Below are 20,992 nucleotides of genomic sequence, written 5' to 3'. Positions count from 1 at the left end.
TTTTTGCGGTCTGTGCTGAGCAAAATACCGTAGCTTTCCGTTTTCTTCACACAAGGTGGGCTTTAGTGTCTGGGCCCATAACCTGTATATATATATATATATATATATATATATATATATATATATATATATATATATATATATATATATATATATATATATATATATATATATCCTATTACGCTGGTGATCACAGGAGGGTGCACATCACAGTTGCATTCCCTCCTGCATTCTGCAGGAAACTCCCTGAAATAGCAGCAATCTCCCTCTCTCCCTCATTAGTCTAGCAATCTCCCTCATGTCTTTAGACAGTCCTTAATCAGAATGCTGGGTTTAGATTAAGCGAGGGCTGCCTAAGCCAGAGCGTAGTTAAGAGGATGACATGTTTGGGTTTGCAGTAGATATTGAGGTACTTGTTTAGTTTCACGGTGCCCGATATATCGGATGCGATATTGGTCGATATATTGATGCGATCCGATGCAATATTTTACCTGTTCATAACCCCACTATCCACTATGCATGGAGTTGATTTTATATAGTGTGGCAAGCGCTGTAATCCGCGTCCCCTCGGGCGCCATGAAAAGTACCGATGACCGCTAGTTGTATCTAGTTTGGTTACAGTGTAGTTTTTTCTGGTAGCCTATGATGGGAGAAATGGGGAGTGAGCTTAGGTGAGGGGCATATAGGCAGGATCCTGGAGCAGTTCCTTACTCTTTCAGAAGTTTCAGCCCCACTCACATCCCGTTGCCTTTTAGGCATCCAAATTGATTTCGGCACATTTACCATTTCTTTAAACTAGGCGGTACGGCACCACGGTCCATCGGTCCCTTGTGGCATAAGAGGGTGTTGGGAGCCACTGCCCCTTGAAAGATGGTGGGTGTGTCCTGCCTTTGCAGGGGGGGGGACACAAATTGGGCATTCCTCCATGGGAGGGCCCACACCGGCCAGATAAGGGGTGGTGAGACTTCCCAGTGTTAGGTTGTGCTTTAATCAGATGGGGCGTCTCAATCACCGCCATATTAATAGTTGGAGCGTTTAAGTCACCGTCATGTTGTGTGACTAGAGGTGGACATCATGTGGCGCCTTATTGCCAGCCCTTTTACGAAGAAGGGTCATACCAAACAATAAATAACTATGACCTATTAAATCTAACGCTATGGTGTCCGAGTTGTTATTTGTGTCAGCGGGTTTTATTTTAGATAAGCTAGCTTAAGGTTTTATTAAGGTATAAACTCAAAAAATGTATAGACGACTTAATGGTTAATAGCACTAACAACAAGAACAGTAATGCAGGAACACAGCGGCAATGTACAGTTTAGCAGCAGTAAGTGGTGGTACCAAACACAGGATAACATGAGCTAAGTACTGTGTTTCCACACAGTACTGCATCACTGTATACCAGGCATTCCCAACCACGGTCCTCAAGGCACACCAACAGGGCAGGTTTTAGTGATATCCAGGCTTGAGCACAGGTGACTTAATTAGTACCTGAGTGATTCTGATTAAACCATTTGTGCTGAAGCCATGGCAGCCGAGAGGAATGCCGGGCCCCGGTAAAATTTTGGGGGCGTGGCCTAAGTGTTGGCAGCGCAGGCACCTCCCACTCTTAGCCCACGCCCCCAAAATGTTTAGAGGAGGGTGAAAGAAAACTCTAAAAACTGTAATCTCAGCAGCAGCACACACCTACAGCATGTGCTGACAGCAGGCTCAGCATGACCTCTCACGCTGTCAGTGAGACACTCATGCTGAGCCTGCTGTCAGCACAGCACATGCTGTAGAAGTGTGTGCTGCTGTTGCTACCCGGGAAGGACAGAGGGGGGAGGGAGGGGTCGGACCAGGGCCCCTGCGGGGCCCCTCCAGCAAGCCTGGGCCCGGGTAATTAGTACCCGCTCCCCCCCCCCCCCTCTCGGCTGCCCTGGCTGAAGCCTGGATATCACTAAAACCTGCCCTGTTGGTGTGCCTTGAGGACTGTGGTTGGGAATGCCTGATGTATACAGTCTGTACAGTGGGAGGTTGCACCTGTCTGCGGACTTTAGGTCCTAGTGCCCAACACGAATGCATAGAGTAAAACGCACTGCTTTCTAACAGATTTCAGCGTGGCCACATCCATGGTCTTCAGTAGCTGGCCACACTTGGGACAAGTATAAATTTTTATTTTGATGACATTGTTTGGATCCTCATCTGATATGATGGTATAATTTTCACCCTTTTCGGCCTGAGGTCAATATCCTTGCAGCAGAGATCTGAGTCTAGGGTGTTTTCTGGTAGAGCACCGACAGTGTGAACTTAACTTGTTATTAGTGTTGGGTCTTAGCATGTCTTCTGGGATCCAATGGTACCACTCCGTAAAGTTTTCTTCCAGATCCATCCAGTGGAAGGCCCAGAACAGGATCCCTGGGTCAAAGTTCCTTCAGGAGCATTCCACCATGAGGTTCAATCAGGACCTCAACCCCTCTAAAGTCTGGCCAGGAGCCAACTGGTCAGCCTCCTGTTTGTTTCATCCTAATTGGTACAAGGGTGTCTGTAACCGGACACACAAACAACCAGACCAATGAAGATATATGGTCTTGGCCCAGAAAGAAGTGATTTTTTTTTCGGGAGCAACTTTCTGTAGCTGATCATGTTTGCTTCCACATGTGGCCTCCACCGTAAAACAGAGAACATTTGCTTTTTACCTCCTGCACTCCTTTGTGTACCCTTCCCTAATCCCCCCTAGCATTGCTGTATATGACTGCTTGTCCTGCATCGGGGATGTGATTAGATTATTGTTGGTTTTCCATTTGAAGATGTAGACAAATAATTTTCTGTTTATTGCTTTGACATTTCAGTCAGGACGGTGAGAGTCGGTAATTTAGAAACTCCTTTAAAAGCCTTTATTGTGCTCATAAAATTGTCCACATGATGTCCTTTCTATTAACTCCTCCATATTGCCACCGATGATCGGAACATAGGTCTTCTTTATGGCCACTATTAAAGAACAGTCAGACAAAGCCGAAAATAAATAATATCTATATTTGTGGTCCTTTGAGAAAGGTGATAGAACAGATGTCTGCGTTTTGTATACAACAAGTCGTGTTTTTGCCCTGGTGACAGTGTATTAAATGAAGTGGAGAGGTCAGTGTGGCCTGAGGTCTGTGTATTAAGGAGAGGAGAGAGGTCGGTGGCCTGTATATTAGGTAGAGGAGAGAGGTCGGTGGCCTGCATATTAGGTAGAGGAGAGAGGTCGGTGGCCTGTATATTAGGTAGAGGAGAGAGGTCGGTGGCCTGTATATTAGGTAGAGGAGAGAGGTCGGTGGCCTGTATATTAGGTAGAGGAGAGAGGTCGGTGGCCTGCATATTAGGTAGAGGAGAGAGGTCGGTGGCCTGTATATTAGGTAGAGGAGAGAGATCGGTGGCCTGTATATTAGGTAGAGGAGAGAGGTCGGTGGCCTGTATATTAGGTAGAGGAGAGAGATCGGTGGCCTGTATATTAGGTAGAGGAGAGAGGTCGTGGATGTGGATCATAATGACAGAAGCTACTACTGATGCTTCTCATTAGCTCAGTGGTTCCCAAACTGTGTGCTGTGGCACCCTGGGTTCCCTTAGAGCACCAGTAGGGGTGCCCTGGGTTGGTATTCCAGGACCAATTCAAAATGATCTATTGGAAGGTCACGTGATTGGAATGAGGGAAATGATGCATGTTTGATCTGGAAGTTATTTCATGGGGGTTGTCATTATCTAGAGCCATGTTTATTGTGGAATAGCTAGGCTGTGCTGTGCTTCATTGTCCCTGCACATTGGGCCTTATTCAGATTGATTCGGTCCTCTGTGCATTCGCACTGAAGACTGATGTTTTGTCTCTGCGCATGCGCAGGCGTGTTTCTGCCTTTCGGTTCGCCGGGTGCACGCACCCCACACCCCGAGCAGGGGGGTGGAGAAGGGTGGGGGGATCCGGGCAGCTCCATTAGCATATGGGACGCAGCGTTCCATGGGCGTTTCCATGCTGGGCATTCTCAGGCTAATGAGGCTGTGACGGACATGCGGGGGGGTGGGCAGCTGAGCGCCCGCAGTTTAGAGAGACTATATAGGTCTCTCTGAACTGCGCGCGTGGGAGAAATCATTTGGTGGTCAGCGACCATCGAATAATTTCTCCCCGCCTGTGAATGGATGATTATGTAAATCATCCATTAGCAGCCGTGCGGGGGGTACTACGTGCGAGAGGGGGGGGGGGGGGGAGACACTGCGGGCGGAGGGCAGCGTCTGATGGATGAATTTCGCAGCCTTGCAAGTCAATCCAAATAAGGTCCATTATTCACAGCCTATCGTCACATCACAATGACGTTCAACCCACCACAGTCTATCCCTGAGCAGGGGGAGGCTGGCCCGGCATGTGCCTCCGTGGTGCACCTCAGGAGTTGTATTCCTATTCGGTGGCTCCCCCTCACGCCCCCGGGGAGCAGCCAGTGGAATCGGAAGAGGTGAAGGGAGTAGGCGCCTGTGAAGCGCTGCGGCTAAAAGACTAAAACCGGTAAAATCAGTACAGAGGGTTTTAGCTGATACTGTATCGGCTAAATCGGTACAGGAGGCTATGCAGTGCCCACAGGGAAGAGTTGCCCACTATAAACACGTTAAATCATGTAGCAGAACTTCTGCAGAAGCACTGTCTGCTTCCTCCCTGTGACAGGGGGATATGTTGTCCACAGGAGGAAAGTGGACCAGCCCTTTGCCCCCCTTGCCCATCACCAGCATGATCCCCTGCATTTTAGCCATCTTCATGTTGGCAGCTCTTGGCTGAATGCTGTGGGACTTCTTGGTAGGGATGGACATCACATCGGGATGGTTCTCAACCATCAATGTTTTTGTTCTCGTGGTAGTATTTTATCGATGGCAGCATTCCAATGTTAACAACATCGAATAGTAAATAGTTGATGGTGTTGTGATGGTGCCTCTCCAGTTCCATCCACAGCCAGCCACGCCACAGAAAGGTTTTTGCACACGCCCCAATCATATGATTTTTTTTTTTCTTGATGCGATGGTCAGTTACCATCGCATACAAATATTTGGTGGCAGAAGCCCAGCCATCATTTGATAGTGGGCTTTTGATGGCCATCCCTATTTCTTGGATAGGTCACCTGACCTTGCATTAATCCATGCATCCCCCCCCCCCCCCCCCCGTGAGGCAGATGTGATAGTTGCCTCTCTCATATGCTTTGGTTTGCACTATTATTGGTCACAGTGCAGCCCACACCCAGCACCAGGCAGTGTGTGACTATCACAGAGCTCATAGCTGCCTTACCTTTAGTCCCTCCCTGAGAGATGAGGAACATTGCGTTTGGATAATAATAATATAGTGGGGTAACCCTCCAGTCTGAGAACTGGCTGGAGGTTAAGCTGGGACCTATACATGAGACTCCCGGAGAAATGATATAGTGCAGTGGTAGCCAACCCTAGCCCTCGAGAGCTACCAACAGTGCACATTTTCCACACAACCTAGCTGCTGCACTCATTAATCACTGACACATTTTAAAAGATCTGCAGGTGGAGCTAATTAGCTCACTTGTGATTCTGTGAGGAGACCTGCAAAACATGCACTGTTGGTAGCTCTCGAGGACTAGGGTTGGCTACCCCAGATATAGTGCATATACCCTGTGCAATCTTGCAAATGATAACGTCAGTGGCCACTTCCAGAAGTATGCTGTGGTTACCAATACACACACATCTTCCTGCATGTTCCAAAGATCAGGAGAAGCAACACACGGCCAGCGTGATAGAGCATACACACTGGGCAGCTCCATTAGATGCAAATGATTTGTCGCTCGGGAATGGTCATTATTGTTCACATTGTATGTAATGGCTAGGTAGGCGGTCAATAGGTTGACACAAAAGATCAACGTGCACAAAGTCTACAGTGACAAATGGTGCCCTGTGATTATTGGGGGCCGCGTAGTGTGGGCAGTCTGGCTGCGGGCTCTCACTGTTCTAGAATGAGCCGCTATAATATATTTATACACTGATTTTTTGGCCTAGTTCTGTATTAGCAGGTTGTAAGAGCCTCCAGTGTGGCGCTTAGTGGCTGCCAAATTGTGAGGTTATTTTCAGTGTCGTCCAAATCTGAAAAATAAAAAATATAGAAACACAAAAATCGTAAACAATAAGAGGCTCCTGTGTGTTATATGGGATGGAACAGGCTTCGATTTAACCAGACTTTATAATCCCGGAGTCTTTGGGCAAACATCAGGAGATGTAAGACCCACTGCGGGGACGAAATGATGTTCTACATGTAGAGGATCTCGTAGTTTGGTAATACAGACAATTGGCACTGTATATATCACACGGAATCTGAATCTGCCAGCCGTCCTGTTTATTTGCTGTAATGAGATGTGTATATTGGGAATGTGGCTCTGGTAAATTGAGGCTTCAGCTGTGAAAACGTTGGCACTTATGTACAGATCAATGATAATACTCTTTTTTTTTCCCACACAAGAGCGTTTTGAGGACTGATGTTACAATTTTCCGCACTGCACATGTCATATAGACAGATTTGCTTACCCTTCCGGAATGGCTGGGAAATCGGGTCCGTCTCCAGACCCCCCAGAAAGGAGGGAAAGTCCCCCACATTGCCACCAGTCTCCCATGACCCCCCCCCCATCCTCGGTGGGAAAAATTACGTGAACCACACCATTGTAGCCCCACCCACTGCTGTGCAATGCCTGTAACTCCAACATTGCACAGCTGGGGGTGTGGCCACGATGGTATGCTCATGCTGGCCACACCCCCCAAACAACCGGTTACCCTCATAGCTCCGCCCCCACCCTTTTCCATCACATTGGCAGCCTTGCTGTCTGCCTCATGGAGCTGGCTGCCCTCTCCCATGTTTAGGATGCCTTGGCTCACCCTTGGAGCGTCCGTGAAATGCCTGCAATTTCTGTGCCGCTCCAAGAAAACACTATGGCATAACGCCAGCCCCCTATTGGAACTTTAACTGTGATGATGTGCGTGCATGCACAGATCTGTGAAAATCGCTGAAAAATGATTTCCACAGATCTGCGATCGAGTCTGATTCAGGCGCTAAATTCAAAGCAGATATAAACACCAGCCCTGTCCTGATAGTCTCGATATCCAATAAATCAGGTAGCCAATATGACTAAATCATGGCCATACTTATTGATTGCATAGTCCCTACTTCCATGTAAGCCACAATGGCAGTTGGTTTGTGTCTTACGTAGATTGTTGATCATACATGTGCCAGACATCACTGGAAATGGAGAAGCTGCTATGGCGCGACCTCTGACACCTGTGACCTGTCCCTCCAGAACCGCTAAACCAGGTTTTGGCTAAATGCTTTTTGAGCCAGTGAGGGATCCGGATTCCCAACAAAGAACACATGGATTATTAGAACTTGCTGTTCAGTCTCTGCCAGCTTATCCCAGCACAGTGCTTCTGCGGTGTCACTCGTTCAATTAACAAGTACAAAAATGACTGTTTGCTCCTAGCTGTTGGCAGTCCTCTATACCGATGTCAAGAAAATCACACTTACCCAGGCTCTTTAAAAGACCTGCTCTGCTCACTTGAAGCAAAATTCAGGAGAATTCAACTTATACCCAGGAAGGAAACTACAGCCAGCTCTGTTTGGTCAGGGGCCGGCCAGCCCAGCTCTCCTTTGTAATCTTTTTTTTTTGGAAGCTTTCCCCGACCACAGCTGGCAGCCAAAATAACAGACCACACAGCTCCTGATGCAGCAGTCTGGTCAACAGGTCAGAATATCTCCCAACATTCTGACAATATAAGACAGTGGTGCAGATGATGCAGGCATTAGGACAGACGAGACCCGTTGGGGCAGATTTATTAAGTGAAGTGAAAATGTGGCTGGTACATTATCACTGGCCAATCAGCTCCTGTAATTTTTCAGCCTGTATCTGGACAGCTAGGAGCTGATTGGCTCGTGATTAAGTACAAGACACTTTATCACTTCACCAAGCTTAAAAAACCTGCCCCCTCCGGGCTGTCACTAAAAATTGTGGGGATCGGGACTGATTTTTAGTCGTCCCCCCCCCCTTTACTTACTGCCCGGCTCTGCTGGTCACTTAAGGGGGGTGGCAAAGCGAAGTGCAGGATCCCTCTTCCACTGCACTGCCCCAGCTGAATCCCACTGCTCCCGGAGTGCAGTTTTCTCCTCTACCTCGGGACGCTGGCGGCCATTTAAAATATTGCACCGACTTGTAAGCCAATCGGGTCTCGCGGCCCACCAGCCGATCAGAGGCTGTTGGTACGCAATCTCTGATTGTCTCACTCACCAGACGGTGCCGCCTTTTAAATGGCCACCAGCGCCTGTAAGGTGAAGGAGAAGCCTGTGCTCTGGTAGCAGTGGGACTCAGCTTGTGCAGTGCAGCAGAGGCATTTGGGGGTGTGGTGGGCGGAATGAATGGCCCGGGCCCTTCCCTATTGGTCAGATTGGCTGAGCCTGCGACAGCTGTGCTCACAGTACCCCCTTGATGCTCCCTTGTCACCCGCTCCAAACATCACTACAACAACCCCTTTGAAGCTGTTTAAAGGTGGTTGACAAACAATATGCCAATTCTGTTTTATAAGACTAGAAGAACCCTGAGAGGGAGGCGCTCAGCATCCTGCCGATGGGGATGCCACAGTGCAGTATAACGACGTTGGCATCCTGACCGATGATGGAGTCCGAGGGTGCCACTGCCGGAATCCCTACTGCCGAGTTTAAGTATATTGGGGAGGGATAGGGCTATGCAGGGGTGAGGGGTTAGGTTTAGGCTGCAGAGAGAGTGAAAGGTTAGGCACTTGGAAGGTGGGTTTGAGTCATACTGCAGAGCAGCCAGCGCAGTATTCCGACGGCCGGCAGTGCCTGTGTCTTGTACCAGCTTCATTATCTGGTATGGGTGGGGCTTAAAGTGGTCCTGGAGAGGTGGTGGAACTCCTTTCCTCTAACACAGAGCCCTCCTCATTAGGCAGAGCCTAGACCAATGCAAGGGAATTTCTGCCCTACCTCCCATGAAGGGATAATGGTCCCATAAGGAACTGGTGTGGTGTGGTGCATTTATAAATCAGACAGTTGGTCAAGAACCCTGGCTGCCCTGTCCTTTAGAGAAAGCAGCCTTGCATAAGAGGGTGGTAATTCTTTATTGAGATTTAGGGGTAAATTTACAATTCTAAAAATGAAAAGAGGTGATGTTTCCCATGCCAACCAATCTGATTCAAGCATTAAAACGAACAAAGTGGGAGTCAACAGAATTATTAAAGATAACACACACCTCCCAACTTCTTCATCTATCGAAGAGCGACACTTGTGCAGCAGAGTCGCCTGCACACCCGAAAAGGGGCTTGGTCTGTGCAAATGAGGGCGTGGCATATGCAAATGAGGGCACCATCAGGCCATGCCCCCGTTTTTCGCCCTCTGCGTCGCTGAATGCACACAACGTACTCCCTTCAGGCCGGGGGGACTCCCAACTGTGTCCTCCCCCCCCCCCCACTGCCAGCCCCGGGCGGGGGGGCGGAACCGTTCCAAAAACCAAGGACGGTCCCTCGAAAAACGGGACAGTTGGGAGGTAAAGATGCAGTTAGTATACTCATAAGCATATAAAACACTTAAAGATGGTTTGTAAAGGCCCACCCTCCAACTGTACATTTTTGGCAGGTACAGTACCGTTTTTTATGGCCTGTACCTTTTTTGGGGTCTCCGACTGCCCATTTTAAGTATAGGAAACGGTGTGTGGCCACCCCTTACTCTTGGCCACGCCCCCTTCCTGGATTTGTACCGGTGTTTGCTCTTCAGATATTGGAGGGTATGTAAAGGAGAGGGGGGGGGGGGGGGGAGGAGGAGGGGAGAAAAAAGGAGGTTGTTAGATATGGGACAGACCTCAAGAAACTATTATACAGATGTGTATATATTATATAATGTATTTAAAGATATAGAAGGAATTATACATGAATTCAAAGACTTCAAACGCTAATGATGTTCACTTATACCTAATTGGTTGGTATTTAGGTGACACACATTTTCGGGGTAGTCTTCTGGACCCCCCGTAATCCCACCCATTTCATAGTACAGGGGGCAGGACAAAGATTGTTCTGCCAGAATTTGCATGTGGCCTTAGGGCGGCCCATCACTAAAGAATCCAGAAAGTTTCATAAAACTTTATTTAAAGACCTACATGAAAAGCACAAGACAATGTGGGTGCCCATCTACATTCCATCATTTGCTTTATACTATACATACCCTTGCTTTGTGTTACTGTATAAACATAACCGGCAAAACGAGAAACTGTTTTGAGAAGACAAGTAAAATATTACTTGATAAATCCACGTGTGAGGTCAGACACACAGCGCACTCTGATTATAAACACCACTCCATCCCGTTATATGAATGGGTTTATTCAGACTTTCTGTTTATTCCATATAAAGTCTCAAAACATCCTGATTGCTTCATAATACGTTCAATCTTCTTGGGTTTTACAGCCCGCATGCAATTAACGTTGTGCAAATAACAGAAGTGAGTTCTTTATTACCCGTTTTAATTTCTTCTTACGGAAAAAAAAAAAAACACCTTTTTGGCGAACTAAGAAATGTTCTGCAATCTACTGCGGAGCCTGTAAAATATAGTAATACAGAAAGAACGCAGTGGGAATGGGCAAACTGTGGGTTGTTGTCTATGAAAACGTCAAGTGCAGGATATAACAGTGTCTTGTTAGCTGAAATTAATGAGGACTCGGGAGGTGGCGGGGGGACCCCAGGAGAGTCTATTTCAAAATAAAGAAGTACTATGACTATTGCCTGGGTGTAACAATGCCCACATGCAGCGAAGAGCGGCAATCTCTTTTTCGGTGGAGGGGATGTACGGCTTTGCTTTAATGGAAGGAGTGGGTTAGTGCATAAAAGAAAACTATTAACATTATTTTTTTTTAAATACAATTAAACATAATTGAGCATTAAAATGTACTTCTATAGAAAATCTTATCTTACATTTAATGTTCTGATACTCCCATAGTCCCTAAAAGTCTCACCGAGGAAATAGGAGAGATCTAGCAGATTAGCGACATCACTCGAGGACCAGTGGATTGTGGGTGTGGCTAGTTAGGACATCCTATCTCTTTGACTGTACAGGGCTTGAAACCTTTACATTTATGGGTCCCCCCCCCCCCCCGATGGCAGTAAGATCACCCAGCTGGCTCACTCGTGCACACATCTTATGAGTTAGGCCTAGTGAAGTGATAAATCACCCCCTTTCCTCCAGCCAGAGGCAAACTGGTCATTAGGCCCTTCTGACTACTGCTGCCGCCTCCACCACTGCCGCCATTCTCCTGGTCCCGGTCCCCACCGCTGCTGCTCCACACTGCCGGTCTTGGTCCTCGCTGCGGGGACGGCGTATGTGCAGTAGCTTCTTCGGAACTGCGCATGCGCTGGTCCGCAGCCTCTATGGGCGGGTATGGATCATTAGGCACTAAAATGTTGGTCAACAGTCATTAGGCTGACATGATTCTAGGTCGACAGGGTCATTAGGTCGACAGGGTCATTAGGTCGACAGGGTCAAAAGGTCGACAGGGTCAAAAGGTCGACAGGGTCAAAAGGTCGACAGTCAAAAGGTCGACAGTCAAAAGGTCGACAGTCAAAAGGTCGACAGTCAAAAGGTCGACTTGGGGTTTTTCACATTTGTTTTGTCCCGAATGTCGACTCAGTCGACATGGACACTGAAACATAGCACCGCTTCCGCTCGTCATTCTTCAGGCACAGTGCCTCGCTATGCTCGACACACTATTTTGTTCTCCCACCACGCCCTAGTGGATGGTAGGGCATGAAATACCACCCGTCGGCACATGTCGGCTAAATTTTTTTTTTTAAACCCATGTCGACCTTTTTGACCTAACCTATGTCGACCTAATGACCCTGTCTAATTTATGACCCGGTCAACCTTCCTGCACGTTGACCTAGACTCATGTCGACCATCATGCTGTTGACCCAATGACCGTATCCCCTATGGGCCACAGAGGCATTTTCAGGGTCTGGGGACCGGGGCATGCATAGTATCGTCCTTGTACTGCCCATGAGTAGAACCCAGTTTTTATGGGTTGCCGCTCAGCAGCCCAAATAGATGCATCCTGGAGGGAGGGAACACCTCCCAATGGGATTGCCTTGGGTGACTGGCAGGTCGGACGTCCAATAGGAAGTCACTGCCAGTCACAGTGAAGCCAGAGCAGTCTCACAGACTGCATCTGGCTTCACTTAGGCAGAGAACAGTGGCAGATTTTACCTGGGGGGGAACTGCAGCCCATACGTAAATACCGCCACTGATATTACATGAAAAATAAATTAAAGTTCCATCATTCATTCATTTAAGAGCATGTTTTTTGGGAGATTCATGCGGTTGTGCAAGAAATATATCAGTATGTGAGTCTGAGCTTAGGGGAGCTGGCTACATAACAAGAATGGTCTGCGTCATCAGTGGAATGTATCTAATGTCGGCAGCAGCATCTGTCATCTGGCAGCAGCTGGAACCCACAGGCTGATGATGACGCAGCCAGTCTCAGGCAGCCGAAAGTTGGTGGAAAGGTAACAGGGATGGAGATGGAGGTTTCACAAAGGATCATGGATATTTAAAGGACCACCACTCAACCTCATACACAAGCAGGCTAATATAATGGAGCTTCAGGAGAATTTACCACCACTGGAGATATTTGATACAAAGGTAGTGGAGGGAGCTATTTTCCTGCACACAGCTGACTTCCTGTCTGTTGCCAGCTTGTGCATACTGTACACTGCAGTGTCAGCCTTTTTTGACAGCAGCCCAGGATGGGATTTATCATGACAGTTATTATTATGCCAAGCTAAAGTGCTCCGCTGCCATCTGCTCCACTGGCAATGCCGCCTAATTGCACTCTCTGCACTCCCTGCAGCTTAGCTAGCTTTTGCCCTGGTGATGAGCATGACTAATATCTGATCAGGGATGGCCATAGACGATTCATAATCATTGATGGTTTATAGCCCATGTAAAATACTTTTACATTTGATAGAGGAGAACCAGATGGTTTCCCACCATCGATGGTACAGAATGATCTGATGATTGTGTATTTTACAATGTGCTGAGACAAGGAGCATAGCTCTGCACCACAGGCACCAATGAAGCCCCGCAGAGGATTTTTTCCTCTCAAGGTTCTCCATCAATGGCACAATCGATGGTGACCATCAATTGTTAACCCTCCGATGGCCATCCCTATATTGTGATTGGTTGCCCACAGCAACATCCCATCTTAGTAAATATACCCCATAGAGTGGGAGGTCCAGTTTCATGGAGTGGGATGTCCAGGTTAATGGAGTGGGATGTCCAGGTTAATGGAGTGGGAGGTCCAGGTTAATGGAGTGGGAGGTCCAGGTTCATGGAGTGGGAGGTCCAGGTTCACGGTGTGGGAGGTCCAGGTTCACGGTGTGGGAGGTCCAGGTTCACTGTGTGGGAGGTCCAGGTTCACGGAGTGGGAGGTCCAGGTTCACGGTGTGGGAGGTCCAGGTTCACGGAGTGGGAGGTCCAGGTTCACGGAGTGGGAGGTCCAGGTTCACGGAGTGGGAGGTCTAGGTTCACGGAGTGGGAGGTCCAGTTTCACGGAGTGGGAGGTCTAGTTTCACGGAGTGGGAGGTCCAGGTTCACGGAGTGGGAGGTCCAGGTTCACGGAGTGGGAGGTCTAGGTTCACGGAGTGGGAGGTCTAGGTTCACGGAGTGGGAGGTCCAGGTTCACGGAGTGGGAGGTCCAGGTTCACGGAGTGGGAGGTCCAGGTTCACAGAGTGGGAGGTCTAGTTTCACGGAGTGGGAGGTCTAGTTTCACGGAGTGGGAGGTCTAGTTTCACGGAGTGGGAGGTCTAGTTTCATGGAGTGGGAGGTCTAGGTTCACGGAGTGGGAGGTCCAGGTTCACGGAGTGGGAGGTCCAGTTTCACGGAGTGGGAGGTCTAGTTTCACGGAGTGGGAGGTCTAGGTTCACGGAGTGGGAGGTCCAGGTTCACGGAGTGGGAGGTCCAGGTTCACGGAGTGGGAGGTCTAGTTTCACGGAGTGGGAGGTCTAGTTTCACGGAGTGGGAGGTCTAGTTTCACGGAGTGGGAGGTCTAGGTTCACGGAGTGGGAGGTCTAGTTTCACGGAGTGGGAGGTTCAGGTTCACGGAGTGGGAGGTCTAGTTTCACGGAGTGGGAGGTTCAGGTTCACGGAGTGGGAGGTCTAGTTTCACGGAGTGGGAGGTTCAGGTTCATGGAGTGGGAGGTCTAGGTAGGCCACTTTAGCAACCAGCAGATTGCAGGAGAGTTGATCAGTTTTCCAGGCAATTGGAGACTCTCCCCAAATTATGCAGCCTCCCAGCAGTTCAGCAATGTAAGCAAGTGTGGCATTACTGCAGCTAGAATACATTAGGCAGAGGACACAGCTTTGCCCTGCTCCAGCCATTGCCAACCGAACACACAATATACCAAAGGTGCAGAAACAGACAGGTGACAATCAAATAAGAAAACATACAGCAGCAGCCAATCAGCTACTGTAATTTTTCAAACAGCCTGTAAAATGACACTTAGAAGCTAATCGGCTTTTTATCTCTTCCCACTTTTATCTCTCTCCGGGCCAGATGTATAAAGCTTGAAAAGTGATAAAATAGAGAGTGATAAACCACCAGCCAATCAGCTGCAAACTACCATGTCACAGGTTGTGCTTGAAAAATGAACGTTAGGAGCTGATTGGTTGTTGGTTTATCACTATTTTATCACTTTTCAAGCTAAATACAGAGGAACCTATACTAGTTTATATATTTAGGATGCATATTTTGGAATTATTAATACAAGACAAGAAGGCCTTCTTTACATACACACAAGAGACGGCCGCAGGACAGACCCCGTGGGCTGTGTTCCCGAATGCCAGTCCCATCTACAATGATTCGTGTTAACAGTGCCACAGGGAACAGCGTTCCACACTGGGGGCAATATTGTGCAGAGCTGGTTTCTCTCCTTCGGGTCCCATCTGAACCGAATAATTTGAAAGTAAGAAGTTTCTTCTGCAGCTTTGTGGCTATATCAAATGAATATCATTCCGCAAACGGAGATCAGTCCAGGTTAATATAATCACATAATATACCTAATGAAATGCAATTAGCCTCCATCTGACTGTAGCAAAATTACACCATCGCACTGGTGGCTGCTCCCTACTTATGCTAAGCTGTGCGGGGAGAGCAGAGATATCCTCCGTACACGCTAGTGTGCTTTATTCCATCTTAATGATGTTTTCTTGCCAGGTTCGGAGCTAAATGCCGACGCTATTTCCCTGTGCTGTAAGAGTGTTAATGATCTGTCGGCATTTGCACAGAAAGCATGTGTTTAACGCAGTGTGCTTGCAAATCAATTGCAAATAGGCCTGGGGCTGGTGAGTTCCGTGCTTTACTGTTAATGATATGGACTAGCCCATGATGGGTAACATTAATGAGTATTGAGCGCAGAATGATAGTAAACAGAAGAGGTGAAATGAGACTATTGACTGGCACATGATGTGTCCCTGTGTTATATCTCAGTGTGCTATTGTAAACTCGTATTTGTATACAGTATACCAGGGTTGCCGACTTTAAGAATCTCCTCTCCGGAAGCCCAGAGAGGAGACTTTCAGCAGCAGTTCTGGGGGCGGGGCTTGAGCGTGGCATCATTAAGCCCCGCCCCTAGGATGCAAAATAGCTGAATTCACGGATCTCTGTGGAGGGGGCGGGGCTAAAATGACGCAATTGTGACATTTTAACTCAGCCCCCTCCTCTGAGACCCACGGGTTGCGGCATTTAAATGCCGACGTCGGGTAAGACGGCCGCGATCGAGGGCACAGTGGGGGTCCCCTGAATCCGGGAGGGTTGCCCACCTTTCCGGGGGGTCCGGGAGGGGGACTCAATTTTCGGGAGACTCCCGGCCATTCCAGGAAGTGTAAGTGAACCTGCAGTATGCTGCATATGAACATTCTTCCTCTAAGCCAGCGATGTCCAAACTGTGGCCCTCCAGCTGTTGTGAAACTACACATCCCAGCATGCCTTGCCAAAGTTTTAGCATTCCCTAATAGCAAAACTGTGGCAAGGCATGATGGGACTTGTAGTTTCTCCACAGCTGGAGGGCCGTACTTTGGACATGCCTAATTTAAACACGGTAACTATTCTTAAACTAAGTCCCCACTTTCATCACTCGCTAACATCAAACATTACGCAGCCAGTTTATTAAGCTCACGCTCATCCCCGTGTATGTATAACAGTCTAACCATTCCAGACACATTTCTACTTATTTTTAAACATATATAAAAATATATATTTTTCAGTTCTGTTAAAGCCATCTTTGATATCAATAGTGTATCTAGGGGAGGATCGCCTCTACCCTTACGCAGCTACCTAGGGTCCATCTCCCACACACTCTTCATTTGAGGGGCTGGAAAGTGGGTATTGGTGGCAGTGTGGGTTTGGGGGGCACTATGTTGAAGTTATGCCTAGGGTGCCGGCAAGCCAGACACCAGCCCTACCTAGGGATCAGGCAGCACCGGCTAAATGAAGGGTGGCAGCCACCTCCCCACCCCCCGCCTCATGCTGAATTACCCAGTGTGCTTCACCATGTGAACGGCCATAACCAGCGCCCCAAATGCTGTAAAGGTGGGTGGAGCCGCTGCCTTGGAGTCAAAGATGCGAGACCAAGGAGGAGATGACACAGTGCCCATCGAAGAACTGGTACGTATCCATCGGGGTGGCTGCAACTTCTGCACTACCTTCCTTATGGCTCTGAATCGTGTTAACAATGCCAGTATGCACCAAAAATTCTGATTAATATTGCAAGGACAGCTCTTCTGAGTTGGGTCATAAACCCATGATCTGGGATTCCTTCTGCACTAGCACCAGATAATGGGCCTGATTCAGAGTTGATTGCAATAGCAAAATTTCTAAAATGGGAAAAAAAACATGCTGCACTGCATGCGGGGCAGATGTAACATGTGCAGAGAGAATTAGAATTGGGGATGTTATTTTTTTCTGTGCAGGGTAAATACTGGCTGCTTATATTTGCACTGCAAATTAGATTTGAGTGTGAATGCTCCTCACCCAAATCTAATTCTCTCTGTACAAGTTGCATCTGCCCCGACTGCAGTGCACATGGTTTTTCCTATTTGAGAAAGATTTTGCTCTTGAGATCAACTCTGAATCAGGCCCAATGTGCGTGTTGTATCACACATTGGCTGCTGTCTGGGCAGAATGAGATAAGCCCATACGAATCTATTAGACAACACCATCTATATTATCCCTTTCCAGTAGGGATGGCCATCGACCATCAATGTTTTCAAATCATCGATGGTTTGTGGCCGATGTCAAATACTTTTGCCATTGATGTGGGAGTACCAGATAGTTTCGATGGCAAAGGAGAAACAATGTTTCCTTTTTTTTTCTCAAGGTGCCTGGATCACGGAGCATATCTCCACCCCCAACACCCGGAAGTCCCGCCCATGAGTACTGATTGGCCCACGGGCCATTGTCACATATAATGGATGACCATCGATAGCTAGAACTATTGATGGTTATCCATCAAATAGTTTGCCACTATCAATGGCTGGGTGCAGAATTGCCATCGATGGCAACCATCGATGGCGTCTGCACCGATGGCCATCCCTACTTTCAAGACATATACTGTAGTAAATTTCCTACTTTTCCCATTTTATTGAGATGTTTGGGACTTTTTCCCGAACAAATGGTATTTGGAGAAGCCTTGCTTGTATTATGCTATTAGACATGTTCCACGTTGCTACATAACTGTTGAAGCTGCATCTTCATAAAATAATGAAGAGATCTAATTATAAATTTACAAGCAGGCATACCTTTCCCCTACAGCAACCAGATAGCCATTAGTTCTCATCAGCTGAGAGCAGGCTAGATAATGAGAGAATCTGTCTGGTTGCTTGGGTTACAGGGCTTTGCTTGTTTGAAGGTGTACAGTATCCCGTATCCTCTTCTGTGGTGTCTGGACCGTGCGGAGACTAATGGTTATGGAGTAAAGGTGGAATGGTTGAAAGAAGAGATAAGATTTAAGGGCATATATGTATGCTGGGAGGATCGGGATAGTCTGAGCATAGGAATGCATTACAGGGTGTAGGAGCAGCTTGGTGAGAGGTCCTACAACAAGTGGGGCTGGGAAGAGATGATAATGGAGGAGGAGGAGGAGCAGAGCGAGAAGAGGGTTTGTGAGCTTTGTAGGCTAGTTAAAGGAGTCCATTGTGAAGAAGCAATTGCTAAGGGAAGAATAAGCAATGCTGCATTTCAGCAAGCCACATGATATGATATTCCAGCAACCACAGCCCCCAGGAAGATGGCTTTGGAGCGGTTGTATTGTAAAATAGCCTCACACAGCATCATAGTCCTTGTCATCTTATTGAGGTGCCCGCAATATACTCAGGGGCAGAGTTATTAAGCCTGGTGATGTGATAAAGTGGCCAACGGTAACACACCAGCCAATCAGCTCAAGTCATTTTTCAAACTCAACCTGTAGCTAGGAGATGATTGGCTGGTGTGTTACCATTGGCCACTTTATCATTTCAGCAGGCCTAATAAATCTGATGAAACCTCACGACACCAGGTGGAACCAGCATTCGAGCCCCCAGCCTAGTGTATAGCATGTACTTATTCTGCCCACCATATCCACTGCGCTGCAGATTAGTCAGTGTGTTGTCGCTCTTGCCAGTGGCCCACCTCATGTAATGTATGGGATGTGTATTACAGCAATATATCTGCCCCACTGCCGATGCAGAGACATGGAGATTGGAATAAAAAATCACAAATTCACCTCATGTGTAATGCCGCTAACTCAGGCTGCCATACCAGGCCTACAGGAGGTACAGGAAACCTCAACAACAGTATGGAGTGCACTGGACCGTCAGCTCTTCAGGCAACACAAGCATTTAGAAAAAAGCATCAAGCGTGAAAGGCACATATTGTACAGCGTGTGAGCATGCCATGGGCACAGTATACAGCTCTGTGACTGGTCGACCCCATTACTTCCTGCCGGAAACAGAACCAATGCATCTTTTGGACAACCCAATTCGGTTGGCTATTATTGCACAGGAAGTGGTGCCATCTTCACAGATCACAAGCCAATCAGCTGGATCACAGTTGATTTGCCCACTGTGTGAATGGCCTCATCCAAGGAGCTACACAATGGCCATGATTCACCTGCATATATTACCCAGTCATGCTTATCAGCTACTGTACATTACAATATAAAGTCTCCTGTTGTTCAAGAACCAAAATTACACCAATGTATTTCTTTTTCTATTTGATAAAAAGCTAGAACACAGTAGACAAAGTTGTGTACGAGTACAAGAAGACCTCCACAGTCATTCTGATTGAGTAATAATATAAAATGAAAGCTGACATTAGTCCCCTACCTGTCAGAATTAACGTGAGTGATGGAGATCCGAGGGGGAATCCGCAATGGGAGGGTGGTTGGTCTCTGCATGCTGTCATAGTCGGGAGAGCGAGCCCTCTCGCCGGGTCTCCATGGTGGGACCTGGAGGGTAGAGGAGAGTCTCCTCCGTCCCCTGCGGAGATCAGTACCCAGGGTGCTAGATGAGGTGTAGGATCTGCTGTACCTTCCTGATTCGTCTCTGGATTTCTGCTGAAAGGGAAGAACATGGTTATTTAAGGTGAGCTGAGGAGGATTCCAAGATCTCTCACTAAAAGCAATGATCTCGTGCCTGGCATCCATATTTATAAAATAAATGGTACTTGTTTCCTATCTGGGCGCCCATCGCGGGCATCGCGTGTACATCGCATGCCATTATAATGACATGCTATGCGACCGACGCGATTACCGCGATTTTACATAGGGAACAATGTTAAATGTCCCAATTGACCCGATTTCACATAGGGAACAATGTTAAATGCCCCCCCCCCCCAATTGTTAACGCCACTCCACGATCAACGTCAACAGCGCAGCGAGCCCGCAAGGGGCGGCGGTACGCGTCCTCCGACCTTTTCATACCCCTACTATCCACTAGGGCGTGGAGTGAGAATAGAATAGTGTGGCGAGCGCAGCGAGCCACCGAGCCCGAAGCGTGGCAAGCGCAGCGAGCCCCGCGAGGGGACGCGGATACCTTCACAGGTATCCACATCCCCTTGTGGGCTTCAGAGGTGTCCGCGTCCGCTCGCCACGCTTCGGGCTCGGTGGCTCGCTGCGCTCGCCACACTATTCTATTCTCACTCCACGCCCTAGTGGATAGTAGGGGTATGAAAAGGTCGGAGGACGCGTACCGCCGCCCCTCGTGGGCACGCTTCAGGTTGACGTTGATCGTGGGGTGGCGTTAACAATTGGGGGGGGGGGCATTTCACACTTCAGGGTGGGTATTTGGGGTCTGTGGGCCATTTAACATTGTTCCCTATGTAAAATCGCGGTAATCGCGTCGGTCGCATCGCATGCGTTTTTTTGTCAGCACGCGACGCGACCGACGCGATTTTTTTGCTTGCGATGCCTACGATCAAAATCGTGGGCGCCCAGATAGGAAACAAGTACCAAATAAATTATATATTAAAACTCCACATTAAGGGCCTGATTCTAGGTTGACTCGGTAAGCTGGGCAGACCCAGTCCCAGAGTGCCCGCCATGCCGCCCCGCCCCAAAAACACATCCCCTCGCATGTTCCCGCACCAGGAGAACTCATTTGATGGCGCTGATCGAATGATTTCTCCAGGGCTCGCAAATATGTCAGTGGAGACTGACTTATATTTGAGGGTGCCGGGACAAAGACAAGGCAGACATGTGACGTCAGCTGCCTACCCCTGGCACACTGCGCCCTGCCCACATTCCCATGGGAATGGCCACTGTCTTCATGAAGATGCCCATGAAATGCTGAGCGTTCCCATGTCCCAACACCCGATTCCACCCCGCCTTTGCCTCCCCTATGCTAACACCACGCGGACTGTGCAGGTCATCGAAGGCGCCCACACAGAAGTCCCGCACATGCGCATAACCGATTAAGTGCAT

General features: G+C 48.2%; 1 protein-coding gene across 4 annotated transcripts in view; it reads right to left on the bottom strand.

The window, feature by feature from the left end:
* PDE4A (phosphodiesterase 4A) overlaps positions 1 to 20,992 on the bottom strand; it is a 584,907-nt gene that overhangs the window by 348,411 nt on the left and 215,504 nt on the right. For 3 of the 4 annotated variants that reach the window (XM_083185101.1, XM_083185100.1, XM_083185108.1), the window contains one exon: positions 19,398 to 19,627. In XM_083185101.1, the coding sequence (XP_083041227.1) occupies positions 19,398 to 19,627 (230 nt within the window). The remainder of the gene's footprint in view (positions 1 to 19,397; positions 19,628 to 20,992) is intronic. The other variant, XM_083185103.1, reaches the window with a different exon arrangement.

Source organism: Crinia signifera, chromosome 4 (assembly GCF_055691185.1).
Source record: "Crinia signifera chromosome 4, ASM5569118v1, whole genome shotgun sequence".
Taxonomy (NCBI): Eukaryota; Metazoa; Chordata; class Amphibia; order Anura; family Myobatrachidae; genus Crinia; species Crinia signifera.
The sequence above is the reverse complement of the archived record's forward strand: the minus strand, read 5'-3'. Positions and strand labels throughout refer to the sequence as shown.